Source organism: Eucalyptus grandis, chromosome 2 (genome assembly GCF_016545825.1).
Source record: "Eucalyptus grandis isolate ANBG69807.140 chromosome 2, ASM1654582v1, whole genome shotgun sequence".
Lineage (NCBI taxonomy): Eukaryota > Viridiplantae > Streptophyta > Magnoliopsida > Myrtales > Myrtaceae > Eucalyptus > Eucalyptus grandis.
Genome location: NC_052613.1, coordinates 14,148,604 through 14,167,315, shown reverse-complemented (window position 1 = coordinate 14,167,315; position 18,712 = coordinate 14,148,604). Strand labels below are relative to the sequence as shown.

The following is an 18,712-nucleotide window of genomic DNA, read 5'->3' as shown; positions in this document are numbered from 1 at the left end:
TTCAACAATGGCTGCTTTTCATGTCCTTTCCTCGGCCCTTTTGATTCTACGGAAAGAGAAAAAAAGAACAGGCCTGACATCCCTCAGATTCTCCTCTTTCTTTCTAGGGTTTGTAGAGCATTAGAAAAATGGGAGTTTTTTTTTTTTCTTGCTTTTATGGAGGCAGATTGATTGATTATTATTATTGGTTATGCATGGGTCCAGAGTTTCGAGTCATATCCGTGCATTGACTCAACGACTAATTAGCGCCGACCCTTTTCTTGATGGAGGGCTGGAACATTAACAAACAGCACATGGACATATATATACAGATCTATATGTCCTTATGTAATAAAGGGCATATTATATTTTAGCTTTTAATGCATGGTAAATTGCCAAACTTTTTTTGTTTTGGTCAAATTGCCTAACTTAAGCATGCGTTATTGTATCTACTATGCTCTTAGCGTTAATCTATTGTACAATAGTAGAATAGTACAGGCACCTATTGTTTAACTTTTTTTCGTTGATTTGACCATAAGGATTGATCTAACATTTAACTGATTCGACATAGTATGAGTGTGATTATGTCACACCGCCCATATTCAATTTCCACGCACAACACAAATCTTGTTTCTAGACTCCATAATAAAATGATGGACGAGGTTAATGAGGTATTTAATGGATCCAAATTTAAGGGGGGTAATAATAATAAAAAAGTATAGTGAATATTGTTTAAACAACATGACAAAAATTTTGGCACTATTCAATATTTTTTTTCATTTTTTAGGTCGAAGGCGCTATTTGATGTTATTAACTAGGTTGGTGGCAAGAATAAAGTCGCATGCTTGCGGAGAGTTTGGATTATGAATATCACAAAAACATTATACAAATTTTACTAGTAAGGGTTCATTTTTTCATCCTTATATTTATACCTTCTCTGTATCAAGTCTTTAAACTTTCAAATGATAAGTGCTCTGAAAATCCTAAAACTTTTCATAAAAGTACAATTGATATTTGAAATTTGCAAAAAGTGTAATCAAGTTTTAAAATTTGTTAAGTTGGTTCAATCAAGCTTTTTCATTAATTTCGTCCACTTTGGCTAATAAAAAATGCTGACATAACTTTTTAATAATTTTATTTATCCTACGTGATGATGACGTGATTAAAACAACATTGTTTTGGTGCAAATTTGATTTACAATACAAAATTTCTTTAAATTGAATTTCTTTAAAAATAAGCTAAATATGAATAAATAAATAAATAGAAGGAATGAGGAGAAACCAGGAAGGGACAGTGAGGGTGGGGGATGCCCTTGTCTGAGATAAAAAAGTTTTGTGTTGTCGGAGGATATCATCTAATGCGTGACACTGAAAATTTCAAACCATAAGACCTTTTAAGCAATATGATTTCGCAGCAGGAGTGCTAAACGCGGGCTTTCCACGTTAGACTATCACCGATACCAACGGACATGTCAGTTTCAGTAAATCAGGTTTGGTGTTAAAAAAACTCGATTATAAAAGTAATGCAAGTTAAACCACTTAATTGAACAAATGAAAAATTTAAGAGCTTACTTTAAAAAAAAAAAAATGTGCAAGTCTGGGAATCAAAATTGGACTTTACCAACTTTATATCCGCAGAGAAATTATGCAATGGCTTTCCTCGTCAACATCTAATCACAAGGTTGTTGAAATTGCCATTTAACGGGATAACGATGTTCGAGAGTACTATTGGCAAACAAATATAGTACACACATCCTAAGTGATTAGCAAGACATGTAGATTTGTCAAAAAGGTGTAGGACCAAAAGGAGAAAGGTAATATGAATCTTTGACGGAAAAGATCAAGTGTCCAGTTTCAAAAATGTGTCAATGTCTTTGACCAAACTAGCGTGTCGTGTGGTTTATATGGAGCCGGAAGAGAGGTGTGACTAATTGTGTGAAGTGAAAGCTTTTCGTGACCTCGATGCCCACCCCTCCATTAGACAATGATGGAAAAGAACAAAACAAGTTCTGCACAAATGCTTTGAGCATGATGGGAATGTTGAAGAAGCATCCGATTTATTCAATTGATACAAGGACGAGGAGGGGCAACAAACCTGCGTAACTCAATTTAATTGTTATCATAAGATAGCACCTGCTATGAAATATTTCAATTGGGCCATAGCTACTCTACACTACATGCGATCCAGAGGTTTGAGATTGACAGACTCATTCCCGTAATCTCACTAAAATGGTAGCAACCCAAAAAAAAAAATCTTTTCACGCGAGGCATGTCATAGTCAAGGTCATGCAACACAAATCGTTTAGAAATTTATTTGTTTACATAAACTAAACTAATGATCTCATAAAAGATAGTTAACCTCTTTATCAATGGGCCAAACCCTTGGTGGGTACTTAATGATTGACAGGGATGGAGAGTCCATCTGACTCGTGCCTCGATAATGAGAGAGCAACTTATGTGTCGGTTTCATGATGAAAGTCATATAATCGACTAATTGTACTGTCTATATGATATATACATCAGGCTACCGACTCGTTATAAAAAATGTCACCTGTCACGTCGCGCATCCTACATGTTTCAATGGGCCAAACCTCCATGGTGGGTACTTAATGATTGACAGAAATGGAGAGCCCATCTAACTCGTGCCTCGATAACAAGAGAACAACTCATGTGTCGGTTGCATGATGAAAGTCATATAATCGATCAATTGTACTGTCTACATGATATATACATTATGCTACGGACTCGTTATCCAAGAAATCACCTGTCACATCCGCATCCAATATGTTTCAAAAAACACCTCATCCCAAACAACTCCTTCCTCGAACAACCCCCCTTCTCTCTCTCTCTCTCTCTGGTTATTTTTAGAAGGAAGGAAACACATCGTTGCGCTTCTCTTCCCTCTTTTGCGCGAACGTCTTTACTACCGTTGCTTTTTCCCCCAACACCACCACCACCTGCGATCCCCGCACGTGTGAAAGCACACCCGCACGTGTAGAGAGAGAGAGAGAGAGAGAGAGAGAATCGAAAAAGGGAGGGTTTTGGTTTAACAGAAGGGAGGAGGAGCCCCTCTGCTCCCATCCCCATGCACTGCATGAAACCCCAGGCACGCACGCACGACCCCACCCTTCCACAGAAAGAAAAAGTAGGTGAAGTTCCACAGAGATGAATAATAAATAAGCAGAAAAAGAGGGGGTCGATATAATGCTGACAAAAAGGGGAATCGCGAGAAGCAAATCGCCGGGGCCGAGTTACGTTACCACCCAAAATCGGGTGAGTTGTTGAAACCGAACCCAGAAAAGCTCTCTCTCTCTCTCTCTCTCTCTGTAGGTCAGGCAGGCTCACACGCGTGTGGGTGACGACAATGTAACGTACAGTAACGTACTTCTGAGACATTGAAGGGCCTGTTTCTGTTCGTGTGGACGTACGTGTGCGTGGATTTCGTGCAAGCTTCATGCAAACGGTGCGTTTTTTATGAGGGAGAGGGAGAGGGAGAGAGGGTTTCTGTTTCTTGTTTATGAGGGTGAGATGAGATCTAACTGTGCAGCAATGCTGGGGCGGTGGGGATTCGGGGGCAGGCAATGAAAACGAGAGATTTCTTTGCAGTCACCATCGGTGGTGATTTGATGTATCTTCGGGGTTATGATGATGACACCTCTGCGGTCTGCGGCCTCTCTTTGGTGTTTCGTTTTACTCTGGAGGCCCCAGCATTATTTTTCCTCTCTGTACTTTCTACTACTCCTTCCCCACATGAATGGAGCTTTTTATGCTTTGGTTGGATGCGTGAAGAGTTGATCTTGATCCTATTTTCATCCCCACTTCTTTCCCCGTCTCTCTGTCTTACCGGAGGAGGCAGAAAAATTGGTTTTCACGGACGCATCGGATACAAATTTCGAAGAGTCAAGGACTGCACGTTTTCTTGGGACCAAGATAAGGATGATGGTTACAATAACCGGTGCTAGGGCAATTTATCGGATAATAATCAGAGTGTGACTGTTCGGTAAAAAACTTTTTTTTTTTCGAAAATTTGAGAAACAACTATTTTTAAAGATGTACACTTTACACACCTGATTTTTTTATTTATTTATCAAAATGCATGAATCCTTGTACATAACTTATTTTTGGTACTTAAGGTGAAGAATAATGCTAGGGGCGTTAAGACCTCTCTAGTAAGTTTGCGTTACTAATAAGTGATTCGGTAGAATCACGTCCGGTGGCAAAGGTGGTTACCAACTTAAAAAATAGCTGATGGATTGCCACATTAAATATTACCTAACTTAGTAGACAGGTGTTAATGCTACTCGCATTGTTCTTGAGGTGAATTGATATGGGGTTACTCCTCCAAAGGGAATGTTTTCTTTAAGGCATCTGTTGACGAGACATTGCCGTGATATCAATGTATTCCGAAAATATAAGTAAAAAAATCTTACTTGTGACAAATTCTTGCTAAGTGTTTACATATGTCATACCACACCACTGGAAGTTCTCTTAATTTTTATGGTATTTATAGCCTTTCATGATTTGTTTTTGACCATTTTTTTGTTCTTTATGTTGAGCCTGCCTAACTTTAGGTTTGATCAAGAAAATCCCAAGGTAGCGTGAGATTATGAAGCGAAGAGGCTGCTCACTAGCTAGGCCATGTTTTCTCATTTCTATCTCTATTATCATTGATTAAGAGGAATTGAACATGGTGGGGGACCATGAATATTGTTGTTAAGTTTTTTTTTTTTCCATGAAGCTTTTGAGCTCAATTTAGTTGTATGTTGACTTTTAAGAGTCCTTGGGAATACAAGATTGACCTCCTATCTTGTAACTAGTTACCTCAACTTTTATCTTTAACTCAATTTTAAATATCTAAACAGCTCTCTCTCTCTCTCTCTCTCTCTCTCTCTCAAATTTCCCCCCCAATAAGATAAAAGATCAAACTCAATTTTATTTTTAACTCCATGGTGACCATTTTCCTTTCTAAAAATTCACGAAAATCTCTTGCTTACGTCATTAGGAAAGAACATACTAGCAATTTAATGTATTGTGCTTACTTAACATGTGCCTTTACGAATTTTGGTTTGAAAACAAATAGATATAAGCTCCTTTGTCTAGTAGATTGAAATATATTATATTTAGCCTCATTAAACGCCCACCTAAAAATAATAGCAAAAAAAGAAGACAGAACAAAAGAAAAAAGGATTAATAAGAGCTGCTTGCACCAACCGACCCTTCATGTGGGCACTGAAAATATGAACATGGGAGTTGGTAAACTTTACTAACGATTTTTGCCAAAAATGGGAAATGCACAGCATTGGCGTGCAAAGAAGAGAAACCAAAAGCAAATTTATATATAGATATATATATATAGATATATATATATATATATTATATATAAATGATGCATTTGCTGCTTCCCAGAATACCTGCAACTGCAAAACAGAAACCAATGTTCATCAGTCAAACAAGCAACCATCATTTCATCACACCCTCATCTCCTGCGTGAAGACCGAACAGCACCACCCCCTTTGAATGGCCTCTGTGCTCTCCATCCTCTCGTCCTCGTAGTACCTCAGTCAATGTCCTGCCTTTTGCCCATTCCCCACATTTTTCGAAATTCTCCTGTATATTTTCCAGGCCCATGCTTTCTTTCATTTTAACTTGCGCGCCCAGTTTTTTCCTATTTTTGTAGATATCCCCTCCGTGCCTTACATAAATTTGTCAGCATAGTTCTATAGGTACTGTTCATTTTTTAATAGATTAATATCATAATAAATCCCGGTATATCTGTAAAAAAAACTCAAAATTGGTACATCTTTTATAAATTCGCCTTGTGTTAATTTCTGTTAAATTTAATTAGTATCATGAAAAATCACAAAACTGAGGTAAATCCTAAACTGGTATGTAATTAATTATCATGTGTCATTTAACTCAATAATTTAACAATAAAATTTAACATAAATTAATAGACAATAAAGCTGTTGTATTAATTTGAAATTTTGCATAATATTAATTATTTTTTTTAACAAAAATCTCAACAATGAGATTTTCTTTTTCTTTCTTTATAATTGAAGGACGCGAGCGCATAAGCATATGCTTGTGGATTAGTGTGGTTGACATTGACGGGTGAGAATAAGATGCAATTCACCGTCTAAGTACATATAATTTTTTTTTTTTTGCAAGGAGGTGCAGAACAAAAGCGAAGGCAATCATTGAGAAGCATTCATGATCAAAGAGCAAGTGTAGAATATCTCTGTTCATTTTTCAGCTGTTGAAGCTTTTGATATCAGCGCCATTGGAAGGACATGGAAAAAGAAACCTGGAATCTTGCATGACCTATCAACTAAAAAGTGTGCTCTTGCCCAAAAAAAGAGGAAGAACAATTGACAAGACCAGAGCCTGAAAATTAGGTGTTAGGTTTTGATGAGGCTTCAAAATGAGAGCTCTTGGACTTGAGCAGGTCTTAAAAGATTTAAGAGGAAGAAATAGGCAAGAGACCGGGAGTGAAAATCTTAAGATGTCACTCTCGTATTTTCTTTTTATCGAGAAGATAAAGATAGATAGGAAATTATAATACCTCGTAATTGTGAAGGTAGACATCATGTCAAGGCAGACATCACGTCAAGGCTTCGGTCTTAGCTATTATTGAGTAAGCAAGTATAATAATCTCTCACGCTTGGGATGAGTGAAAATAGGTAAAAGCCCTACTGTGAGGCTGGCATGCCTTATGGCACTGTCACTAAACCAACATGCCAGAACTCGTACCCTTGGTTCAATGACAGTGCCCAAAGCTTGAAAATTAGGTGTTAAGTTTTGATAAGGCATTAAAATGTTAGTTCTTGAAGTTGTTTTAAGCTAGTATTTCCTTGCATTACACCATGTAAGAGTTATCAAATCTCCTATCAACACCTCGAAATTTAGGTATGATGATGATGGCGAAAGAATATGAAGAAGGAATTATACATTACTTGGACAAACAATTGTCACATTTAAGGAGTATTTATACTTGAGCAATATATTAAGGAAAGGAAGCAATTCAACAATGAAACTAGATAACTTAGGATATAACCGAAATTAGAAAATCAATTATAAATTCATACAATCAAACAAAATCATGTGATGTTTTGACAATATTCTAAGAAATGAGGAGAAGTGTATCGGCTTTGTGAGAAGCAATATTCTCTCGGTAAACTATGAATTATATACACAATAGTTCCAATTAATAGGTGGAGAGAAACATCAAACCACATAAAGCCATACAAACAACAAACATAATATACTTTGATTCCGAGAAATAATAGGATTCATTTTAAACATCACTAAAAAATGCTTAAACTCCACTTTTCTTTTACGCGACTGACATATTTCTCATGTCGACGTAGCTTTTCTACATAAACAACTTCGATGATAGCAGCTGAAGATCCAATAAACAAGTATATGGGCTAATGAAACCGATAGGCGTCACTGGATTTAACACGGGATCTACCAAAATCGATTTATTTATGTCAAGTAAAATACAGATGCGTCGAGTTCATGTAATACATATGATGGCCTATACAAACTCAACCAGGTAACTTTTTCCATAAGCCATTAACTGACCCAAAAGCCAGATTATGACAACTCATTTGATGGGTCTGGATGGTAAATTAGACATTAGGTAGGATGAAGTAACTAGTAAATTGTGGCTTTTACTGCAAAACCTCCGTGGAAAGCAAAAGGGCAAAGACGCCATCTTCGCAAACGGACAAACAGATTCTGGTCTTCCTCAGAACCAGAGAGAGAAAGAGAGGGAGAGGGAGAGAGAGAGAGAGAGAGCACGAAGACCGAGGACCTCACCCACCCACCCACGAACCTGACCCATCCACACGAGCGGCTTCCCTACTTTGCATGGAACGGCTCGAGCTCCTCTTTTTCTTCTTGCTAAAAAAAAAGCATTTCTGAAAAAGAGGAAAAGTTGTCATTTTTTTAAACGAAACCACCTCTCTCTCTCTCTCTCTCTAATGCAGAAACTGATGACTGACCTCATTTCTCCCCCCATAAAATAAAGTGGAGGGGGAGGGTGCGAGAGAATCGTGTGACTCCTTCTCTCCCTCTCTCTCTCTCTTCACGCATTCTTACTGTTACTCCCATTTCAGTTTCTGTTCCTCCTTCCTCTCTCTTACACGACGCCTGCGCACGCTTATCAAACCCACTCGGTGCTCTTCCTCTTCTTCTGATCTTCCGTTGCCTTCTTATTTCGGTTCAAATTGAACCCACTCTCGCTCTCCTTCCTTTCATCTGCCATGCTTGATCCTCAAAGGGCAACTCTGTTTCTGCATTTTGCCCTCGTTTTCCCTTTTTGACTTGGCCCTTCTGTCCTCTGCTTTGTATTTGAGAGAAAACAGAGGTGGTTTGTTCGGGAACCCTTCTCTCTGTTGCTTTCCTGTGAACGTCTTAAAGAAGTCGCCTTTTCCTCTTATTTTTTTACTTTGTGGTCCTTCTGAGCCTTTGCCGGGTTCACTCGACAATGAGCACTCAACACTTGAAGAGCAGTGCGGGTGGCCTTTCCCTCTCTTACAAATTTGGCCGTTTGGACCACCGAGAGCCTGAAAATCCAGACATGGGTCTTCAGATCCTGAGCCCTTCGTGGGAGAGAGCTGAAAACTCGTAGCAATCCAAAAGCCAAATGCGAGAAACGGCTGCATTTTAGGACTCGAGACAAGAGGTTCGGTCTTGGTTTTTTCAGGGGAAGCAGAGGAACAGAAAACGCAGTCCCTTTGCGCTAAAAGTGGAGGAGGGCACACCAAGCTTTGCGCAAGAGGCCACTGGAGACCAGCTGAGGATGCCAAGCTCAAAGATCTTGTTTCGAGATTCGGACCTCAAAATTGGAACTTGATCGCCGAACACCTTCAAGGAAGATCAGGTACATCCTATAAACAGTATAGTTACTTTGCAAGAAATCTCTTTTCACCACGTTTTCTTATACTTTTGAGAGGCCATCTTTTCTCGTCTTCATGAGCAAGATTTTTCGAGCAGTGATTAAGCTTTATTTTTTATTTTTTATGTTTTATATTTTATGTTTTACAGGGAAAAGTTGCAGGCTCAGGTGGTTCAACCAGCTCGATCCGCGAATCAACAGGAAAGCTTTCAATGAGGAAGAAGAGGACAGGCTCCTGGCCGCTCACAAGGCGTACGGGAACAAATGGGCCATGATTGCCCGGTTATTTCCCGGACGCACTGATAATGCAGTAAAGAACCACTGGCATGTGATCATGGCCAGGAGGCAGAGAGAACAGTCCAATGTGTACCGGAAGAGAAAGCCACCGTCTCATCTCCGTCATCGCCCTGATCAACATGATCAGCACGCTCAAGCCCTGCCCAAGGGACTTGATCCTTCTTCTTCGACGACTCTCTCGAGCAATGTGGATGAATCTGACTCCACCTGCACTGATCTCTCCCTCACTCCCTCTTCGGCCATGTCTTCTCCTCCCTTCTTCTCCGGTGAGATTAGGAAGCAAAACGATTTGCCATTTTTTGCATCTCCTTCTTGTTTTTATTTTTTGTTTGGATACTATTTTGAATGTCGTGGTGTTCTTCTCTGGTCATAAAGTTCCCAGTTAGTAGTATCTAGCCGAATCTTTTCCTTTTTAACAACGAATGCATTTTGGTTTTCAGGTTCATCTGGCAAGACGGCCGCGGTCGACAATGTGACCTCTGACAAGTCCTCTTTAACTCGAAACGGCTTCCATTTTCCTGGACCGGGAGTGATCAACCCAGGGGGCCTGGACTATCATCATCAACATCACAACTCTGGCAGTTCATCTGATTCAAACTCAGAAGTCTCAGCCCCTGAATCAGTTGCCGCCCCCACCACCAATAGCAACAAGATGAGCCCCCCGAGCTTCATAGATTTTCTGGGAGTGGGATCTACTTGAAAGTCTGGTGGGCGACTCTCTCTCTTTCTCTCTCGCTCTCTCGGTATTCCATTGGGTAGAGAGCGACTGAACTGGAGAGACTAAAAGAAAGCTGGGAAGAAAAAAAGAAGCTAAGAAACATCAAACCAGAGGAGGGAGAAAGGAAGGGCCAGTGAGATGAGATGGTCCGGCTGGGTTTCTTCATTTAGTAACTGATGAACGACCCTTATTTGGGTTGAATCTTGAACAGCATGTGAAGAGACAACATGCTGCTGCTGCAAAAAGGGGCCATCTTCCCAGTTTCTTTTGTGTACAGAGTTAGTATTTCCATAAACAGAAAAAGAAAAAAAGAGAGAGAGAGAGAGAGACAAGAAGAGAGAGAGAGAGAGGGGAGGGGCTTGAACGAGAGCATTAAATGAGAGACTGAAAAAGATTAGGGGGAACTGAGAACTGAGGGGTGACACGGGGAGAGGGGGTTTGATTTGATCAAAATCTGAGGGGTGGTGCTGTTATGAGGATCTGGTAGGACACAAGAATAGGTGGGAAAGAACCCAAAAGCCGAAAGCCCGAAAAGACTTGTCTTTTAACACCTCCTCGTGATTGCGAAACTGACCTGTGAATATGCAAAGGGCTTCGCCTGGTCGTCTTTCCTGACTTTTGAAGGCAGTCGTTGGGTTTTTCTGGTACACTGTATGACCGTGATCTACGTCTTCTCTCCCTCTCCCTCTCCCTCTCTCTCTCTCTCGCGCGCGCGCATACCCACACCAGTCAATGCTTGCATTTAATGGGAATTTCTAAAGTCCAACGAGTGTTTTTGGCGGACCGATATCGGCGTTCAACATGGATCGACGGATATGATAAGGATAGACAAACGTTGGTCTATCGAATCTATTTTGCGAAATCCATTTTGCGTCGTAAATCGATAGCGTTGAAGGAAAGTTACACGGACGAGAAGTACTGGCGCATAGACTGGGGGAACTTCTACTAAAGGGTAAGGGAAAATTACAATTGATTAGATATTTTGTGAGCACCAACTCAAGAAGATTGCAACGGGTCTTAGGATCTTCAAAAGTAAATTACGTCCTTTAAGGAAAAGTTACTAAAGAATAATCTATTGATTTATTACTATTAGCTAGGGGTGTATGAAAGAATCAAGATCCGCCTAAATCGCTTGGAATCGAACTAGATTGGTTTAGAGTTGGTGGTTCTCATCAGAATTGATCTGATTCCTAGATTGGCTTAGATTGGCTTGGAATCGCTTGGAATCGAACCAGTGAATATCGGTTTTGATTTGATTCTAAGCATGGAACTGTACACTTGAATCGGATTGGTATATATATTAAAATACAAAGGCCTTCTTTGGTATATCTTTCAAGATTTATGGATTGATAAAAACTAGAAGAGTATCAAATGTCAATTGAAATATGCATTCATGTGTCTATCGAGTGAGTATTGTTTCATTTCTTAGTCCGTCCGGATTTCAATTGAAAGACAAATGAACTCCATTTTTGTGAGCATATGTTGTTTATGCTTGTGTGAGATTTGTGATTGATTTGATCTACATATACCAATTGAAAGATATTATGGCATTAGCAGTTCCAAGGTATAGCCATCAATAGGTAATTTTGTTTTTCCATGATCAATTAAAAACTAAACATATCAGTTTACACCAATTTTAGATACGAATCAGTATATATATTGCGAAGAAGTACCCACATGAAAACTAGGGTCACATGGTATTGATTGACATGCAATTTTGTAGGGATTGAGAATCGATTCCAATTTTTCGAGACCGATTTTCAGAGGGCAATTCCCAATTCCAAGCCGGGAACCGCCCATTTAGACCATACTCACCCCTTCTATTAGCAATGATAAGTGCCTGTGCAAAGGAAAGTTATGATCCATATGGTGACTTACTAACAATAGAAAAAACAAACTTATTATCAATTCATGGACGTTTGTACCATGAAAAAGAATGATTTGGAAACATGTTTTCCAAAAAATAATCGCTTAAAACAATTAGTCAATGAAAAATATTCTTATTATCAACAACAATTTATGTATAAACATTTTTGCGGAAGAAAAAAATATTTTTCTTTCATTTATATTGGTGATCGATCTAAGTAATCATTTTTAGAAAAATATTTTTCAAATCAATTTTTTCCATGAAACAAAGTTAGCTTAGGCATATTATTATTTCTTTATGTAATATTATGAATCATAGGACTCACAAAACTCACGACAACAAAAAGGAAATTACGTCCTTTTAAAGAGAAGTTAGGAAATGGTATGAACAGGTAAATCACTATCAACGAGGAAAGTTACAAATGTCAAAAGAAATTTATCATCGATTAAGCAGGATCCGGTCCAATTTTTCTCTTACAAGATTGGAGAAGGACCCTAATGTTTTTGGTTCTGCAACAATTTAAAAGTTGCGCAAATGAGAAAATGGAAAAGAAAACAAAAGCATAAATAGGACCCATTGCATTGCCAAATGCATACAGGGAATTATGTTATTTTCTTGATTGGCTATTTAGAGATCGTGTGATTTTTAATTTTTAATTATTTGACTAATTTAATCTATTGAAATGAGATGTTTTGTCTGTTAAGACTCGTAGAATGAGCGTAAATGATGTATTTTGAGTAGACTTGAGCTTGGCTCATAGGGTGGGGTCTTTCCATTTTTTTTCCCTATTGGCATCATTAAAAGCAAAAAATCTATGAACACCGTAAATTTAGCCTTTATCTTTAGCTCATGCATCAAGATCTGTCTCATCTTGTACCTGGTCAAAATTCTCATCGAGAAAAATTGATTTCGAACATAAAGAACAACATTGATAGGTAGGGTTAGTCCCATTGCAAGTCCCGAGTGTTTAAAGTGCACAAGAGCTTAATTCACATACACCGTTCGATTGGGTCGATGCGAGTCGGGCTTGTGTCGACCCCCAAGCGCTCGCAATTTTGAAGGAGTGGCGTGAAATGCGAAACTCGAGTTCGCCGGAGAGCCCTTTAGAGCAAACTTTATCACTCAATTTGTGAATATTGACCATAACCAAATTGAATGAGATTTGGTTTATGAATATAGTTTTGAGGGTGCTTCTTGCGTATTCTTTAACTTGCCCACCTTTGAAGAGAAAGTGAGTGTTGTGAATTGAAAATGAATGTGCATTTTAAGACCTTATATGTAGCCCAAACTTTACCAATGATATGTATATAAACAAAAATACATAATGTGATGGGCCATCAATGCTATCTCAAAACAGTTACTCCTTCCACGTAGAATTCATTTTTTCCAAAGTATACCTTTTCTTTTTTTTTAAAGAAAAATGACACACATGATTCATTAATTTTAATTCAATATATAATGTTATTTATGAATTTTTAATTTATTTATTATGATTCTATTAGTAAATATTCAAGCTAGTCATGAGATTAAATTAAAACATTAAATGTTGTCCTTCTATTAATTCAAATTGACAGTGTTTACTAATATGACTCATGGTCCGTTAAGTTTGAATGGTGGAAAAAAAAGAGTTACGTATGAATTATCCAAATGACATTTTTCTCAAATTACAATATAATAATATTTGTCATTAAATAATTATTGATGGACATGTTAACGCCCTAATTTTTTATCTTTCAAAATTAGATGGATAAAAAGATTGACATGTTAACTCACCATTTTAAAAATCTAACTTAACAAATAAAAAATTACGTCCTCAAATAACATCTGATTTGTTGTTGGAGCAAACATAAGGATTATATATAACATTTATCAATAGTTCAAGGATTATATTGAATAAATTAAAATTACAATGATGACGTATCAGGTTAAATCCCTATTTTTTAGGTGAGGATAAGAGTGCTAGGATGGATTCATAAGATTTATTTTAACAGTGAGGCGGCAAAAGGCAACTACATTGAAGGACCCAACAGGGTGCTGCTGGCAAGGACCCTCGCCGTACCTAACCTCTTGAAGTTTGATGAAATTATAACAAATGTCGTAATTGTTAAATTGAGATACGTATTGCGAATTGGGTATCCAATAATAAGACATGGCAAAATATCTTTAATTAAGGGAGGAACACACATGCGCTCCTTGAGATGGCCCAAAGAGAACGCGCAAGTCTTATGATTCAAACCCAAATTTTAAGTGAAGAAAATGAATACAAGTACTACTTGAGTATTCTTTGCGGTAAAAAAGAAAAGTCCAGTTCCGTCGGGGTTAAAAAGTTTAGGTGCGCTTGGTCCTAAAGTATTTGAGTTTGCGTTCCTCCATCTTTTTATTATTTCATGTCTCTCGGCTCACCCCGGTAACGAATTGACTTTGAGTTTAAAGGGCATTATTCGTGGCCAATCTTATATATATATATATATCAAAGCATGTGAATTTACAAACATTAAATTCAACAATTATACCTTAAGTGAAAATCTCTGATAGAGGAAAAACTCGTCATCTGGGGGGGCTTGATGACAAAATCTTGTTGCTCTTGAAGTTCATCTCGCGACATGGATCCAGCTTAAGTTCGACGCTTTTTGAGGTCTTGACGACTGTATTCCGACGGAATTCTGTATTCTTTCGATGCCGTCAACTTGACTAATTAAGATGCTCGTGGTCTTAATGAGTTGATCCGGGCGAATCCCGGTCTCAATGATCGAACCTCATCAGGGTTGCGAGACTTGAGTCGATGGAGATCAATGGAGCTGTCCGCATGAGTGGATGAGGATTTGCTGAGGCTCGGAAATTGACCCGACGAAGCCTCGATTTCGAGGCGGTGAAGATCATTGAAGCTTAAGGTTTTGATCCGGCAAAGTTTGGTTAATTGGGTGTTTCTCTGTCTAGCGCTTGCAGGAGAGAGCTCTCTATGTCTCCCCTTCGCAAAATAATGAAACGCTCCAGTTTCAGGAAGTATCACAAGAAAATGTAAGATTTTGTCGTGCAAGTGTTGCGAGTGGTCTCTGTCGTGCAATGCGTCGTACACGAACGGGCTCTGAAAGCCCATCTTTGCCCCTCGCAATTTGAAATTTTGAAGTGGCAGAACATTGTTAACGTCCGCTTCCATGTCTTTAACTCGAGAAATGACGATGTATGCAAATTTATGTAGAAGAAATGCCGAGCCACTGGTCAGTCATCACTCTGTTCTGCGGTGCCTCATGCACCGAAGAATCCTTCCAGCGAAACATTCTGAAATCCCGCGGGAGTTGGAGTGTTCAAGTAATTGAGCATAGGAAGCAGGGAAGAACCCGCGTGTTGTCGCACCCGGTTTCGATTTTGGAACCAAAGCGAAAGAAAGAGAACCCAAAATAAACTAAGTCGCATCGCACTCTGATTCACAATGTTGTGTCCAGAGCTTCAAACTAGACGGGAATTGGAGCAGGAGCTGAGTCTGCATCATGTTCTTTTCGAAACTTCGTTCCGCTCAAGTGCGACAAATGGATAAGCCTACGTGATACATATAACTGTTGGCAGCACGAAGATGTGATGCTCTGAAGAATCCGGTCTTACTGATACCCGGATCATATCTAAAGGAATTGCAGTAAGCAACCCCGGCCAATAATGAAGGCCGCCCTAGACGCGAAAGTACAGTGCCAATCTGGTAGAGGCCCATCATGATAAGTGGTCGAGAATGTTAAGGAGTTGATCTGCAGATAAAGCACAAGAAAGAGAATCTGACAGCATTGAGATCGGGATTAAGCAAGCAAAACCGATCATTATCCAAGGGAATAAACCAGTAGCCAATGCCTTAACATGCCTCTTGAGTAAATGATTAACTAGCTTTATGTAAAGCTGCAACATTGCTGATGCAGAGAGACAGTCAAATCTCCAGGAGAGGAAAAAATTTCACTGCTTTCAAGTTTCAAGACCGAGCACACATGCTACACAAGTAGACAAAGTGCATTTTTCCCTGATTGACACTTACTACAGAAGCTTTGGATGTTATTGAAATCTTTCATTCATTCTGGCTCACGTGAATATATACAGATCAAGTTCGCAAATGGTAAGCAGTGAGCATACCCAGCAGCTTTTGGAACAGAGCTCACCATTATCAGTATTTGTTTACAAGCTGACTGAATCACAACAAATTCATCACAATCTCTTATGTGCTCTCTTGAAATGTTTGAGACCGAGAAAATGCAGCTGGGTTCACTTCCATCATGTGTGTGGCATCGGAATCATTGAGTTCATTTTCCACTTTAGCCTTACCTGGCTTAATACCCAGTGTCGCCCATATAGGAATCTTCGAGGCTTCGCTTGGGTTATCCATCCTCAGTGTCTTTGGAACCAAGATGCACTTATCTGATCTTTCAAAATCTGCAAAATTTGCATCTCTTGAGTGCTTGCCAAGGGTTGGCGAGGCACTAGCAGAGCAATATGCGTTACCCATTGGGGAAGATGGAGAGGAAGATGATGGGCCACTGTTCATTCCACTTGATGGTGTGGTGCTCAGCCCAGAGGGGCGTAGAGGCATGCAACCAAAATACGGCGCCATGGGTACAATTTGTAAGGGAATGCTAGGAGGGCAAATACCAGGAACCGCTAACATGGGTGTGGAGCTCAAATGAACGGAATTGGGGCTAGCAACACCTGCAACTTGCTCTGGAGAGTACTGAGTTGTCCTAAAAGAAGCTAGATGTTGCCAACCTGTGTTCAAGGGGATAAAACATGCAGGAACAGGGTAAAAATGCATAGGATCGAGGGAATTCTGCTCGCGACGAGATCCCGATATTCCTATTTCTTCATTTTCAGCAGCGCTTTTGGTCGAATCATGAATACTGTAGGTTGTCATGGAAGAACCAGATGAGGAAACTTCTTCTCTAGTTTGGACACAATTGATTGAACCAGTCTCAATGGATATTTTTGGGTCTTTGAGACTAAGAACAGTCTCAACAGATTCGGACAAAGATGCCTCAGGACCAAACTTCAATACTCTAGCATTTCCCACTGAAGGCCCAAGTGTTGTTGAAGTAATTTCCTTCGGTGCCATAAACTGATGATTCACTGTCATCTCAGGAATGTCTAATCTAGTGTTTAGTGTGCTACTGGAAGATAGAGTCGCTTGACAATACTGAGAAGCCAGGTGCTTGTTCTTCCGCCGTCCAGCACCAATTGGAACATTTCGCATTGTTCCTCCAGCTGTCCAATATCTCTGGCAGTTCCTGCAGAAGTGTCGAGGTTGATTGACATTGTAGTTGTTGAAATAACAGAACTTCGTCTCAAGACTGTTGCATCTGGGACATGGAAGGATCTTGTCAGGCTTCTTGAAAACCTTTTCTTGGTCAGCATACTTAGTCTCAGCATGACCATTTTGAAGATTCCGCATTACCATGGCCTTCTCTCCACCAACAGCTGAATTATGAGGATGTCCATACTTGACAGTTTCTGGTTTTTCAATATCACTACAGGCATGCTGAAAATTACTAAATTAGAACAACATAAAGTATTGATCTCGTCCAAACTAAGTACGTCAAAGAGAGAAATAACCAGAAATGAAAGAAAATATTTTAACAAGATAACAGCAAACCTAACAATTCAATAACAATATTAGCATCCAATTCTTCGTCTGTCACGATCTTTCTTCTTAATGCACAGTAATATTTTCTGACATCTTAGAACAAATTATAATCAAATCTTGAACTCAATTGAAGCAGGAAATTCCACTATGGCAGAATGAATAACAGGAAAACAAGTTTGTTGATAGCACAAAAATTCAAAGACTGAGCAGAACAATTTTCAATTAAGTTCACGGGTCACTCAAAATCCCATGTTTCAGATGTCTGGTAAATCAATGCTCTTTTGGTGGAACCAGGACTAATCATCTACATATATTTACTAAAATGTTCACTTAAAAGACTGTCGATGCTCTAGGCAACTATGCTCTTTAGCCAAGTATGAATAATCTCGGCGCTTGGAAGAATTGGTTTTAATGGGTGAGCACAGTTAGCAAATGGCACCACGTATAAAAAAGAAAGAAAATATCATATTCTATTGTGCAGAAAACCAAAGAACAGAGACCGAGCCAATTGTTATTGCATGTTGGTGCTGTGTTAGTACAAGGCCCACAAAATAGATGCAGCAGAGTACTGATTAATTGTCATTTGACAGCAATACACAACCAGAACAATTTTCCAATTCAGCATAATCACACAATGAAAAGGCTAATTTACAAGAAAGAGACTAAAGAACGGAGAACCCAACAACGTTGAACTCTTGAGCAAGCGATTCAATATTTCCTTTTACATCTCCATTCCATTTTAAAGGCAAGAAGAGGCAAAACAGCACGTGTTGTCGGTCACCATAGACGTTCAACTAAAGCTCCAAACAATCCAAGAACGCGAAACAATCCACAGGCACTGACACGAGCTTTCCTAGAGCTGGGGCAAAAGAGAAAAATTGTACCGTCACTTCGGAGTCCGAGAGAGCCCGGGAACCGCCAGCGGAGCCCGCCGGAACCCGGCAGTCCGGCGCCGGAATATTCCTCCCGAAGAGCTTGATGCCCGGATCTTTATTCTCGGACACGAAGCCTCCGCCGCTCATCTTATCCGCAGAATCTCTCTCGCGCGCCCTCAATGCCAAAACCATAGCCCGTCAAGAAAAACACCAAACCCGCCCGGAACGCTCTCGTTAAGGAAGAGGGGGAGAAAATAAAGATGCGCTTTTGAGGAGACCCAGAGACTTTTAAAACCCCTCCACCAAAAACCCTTGTCCACCCCCCAGCAAAGAGGAAATCCCACAGGAAGAGAGAGAGACGGAGAGAGGGGAGGAGCGCAGAAAACGTGAGGGAACAAGAACAAAGCTGGTCCCTTTTGCTCCCTTTTTGTTTTCAAGAAAGCTCTTTTTCAAGAAAGCTCTTTTTC

At 39.5% G+C, this 18,712-nt stretch overlaps 2 protein-coding genes across 3 annotated transcripts; one reads left to right on the top strand and one right to left on the bottom strand.

Moving 5' to 3' along the window:
- The first annotated feature begins 7,990 nt into the window (after positions 1 to 7,990).
- LOC104425308 (transcription factor CSA) lies at positions 7,991 to 10,542 on the top strand. The gene is made up of 3 exons (XM_010037966.3): positions 7,991 to 8,865; positions 9,030 to 9,443; positions 9,618 to 10,542. Exons 2-3 carry the CDS (start codon positions 9,152 to 9,154, stop codon positions 9,875 to 9,877), a joined length of 552 nt encoding a protein of 183 aa, XP_010036268.2. The 5' UTR covers positions 7,991 to 8,865; positions 9,030 to 9,151; the 3' UTR covers positions 9,878 to 10,542.
- A 5,075-nt stretch (positions 10,543 to 15,617) lies between these two features.
- On the bottom strand, positions 15,618 to 18,712 carry LOC104425307 (cyclic dof factor 3). 2 transcript variants are annotated; one of them, XM_010037964.3, is made up of 2 exons: positions 18,255 to 18,712; positions 15,618 to 17,265 (listed from the first exon to the last, which is right to left on the bottom strand). In XM_010037964.3, exons 1-2 carry the CDS (start codon positions 18,435 to 18,437, stop codon positions 15,955 to 15,957), a joined length of 1,494 nt encoding a protein of 497 aa, XP_010036266.2. In that variant the 5' UTR covers positions 18,438 to 18,712; the 3' UTR covers positions 15,618 to 15,954. The 2 variants fall into 2 exon arrangements, with proteins under 2 accessions (XP_010036266.2, XP_010036267.1); XM_010037965.3 differs by having other exon boundaries at positions 15,618 to 17,254.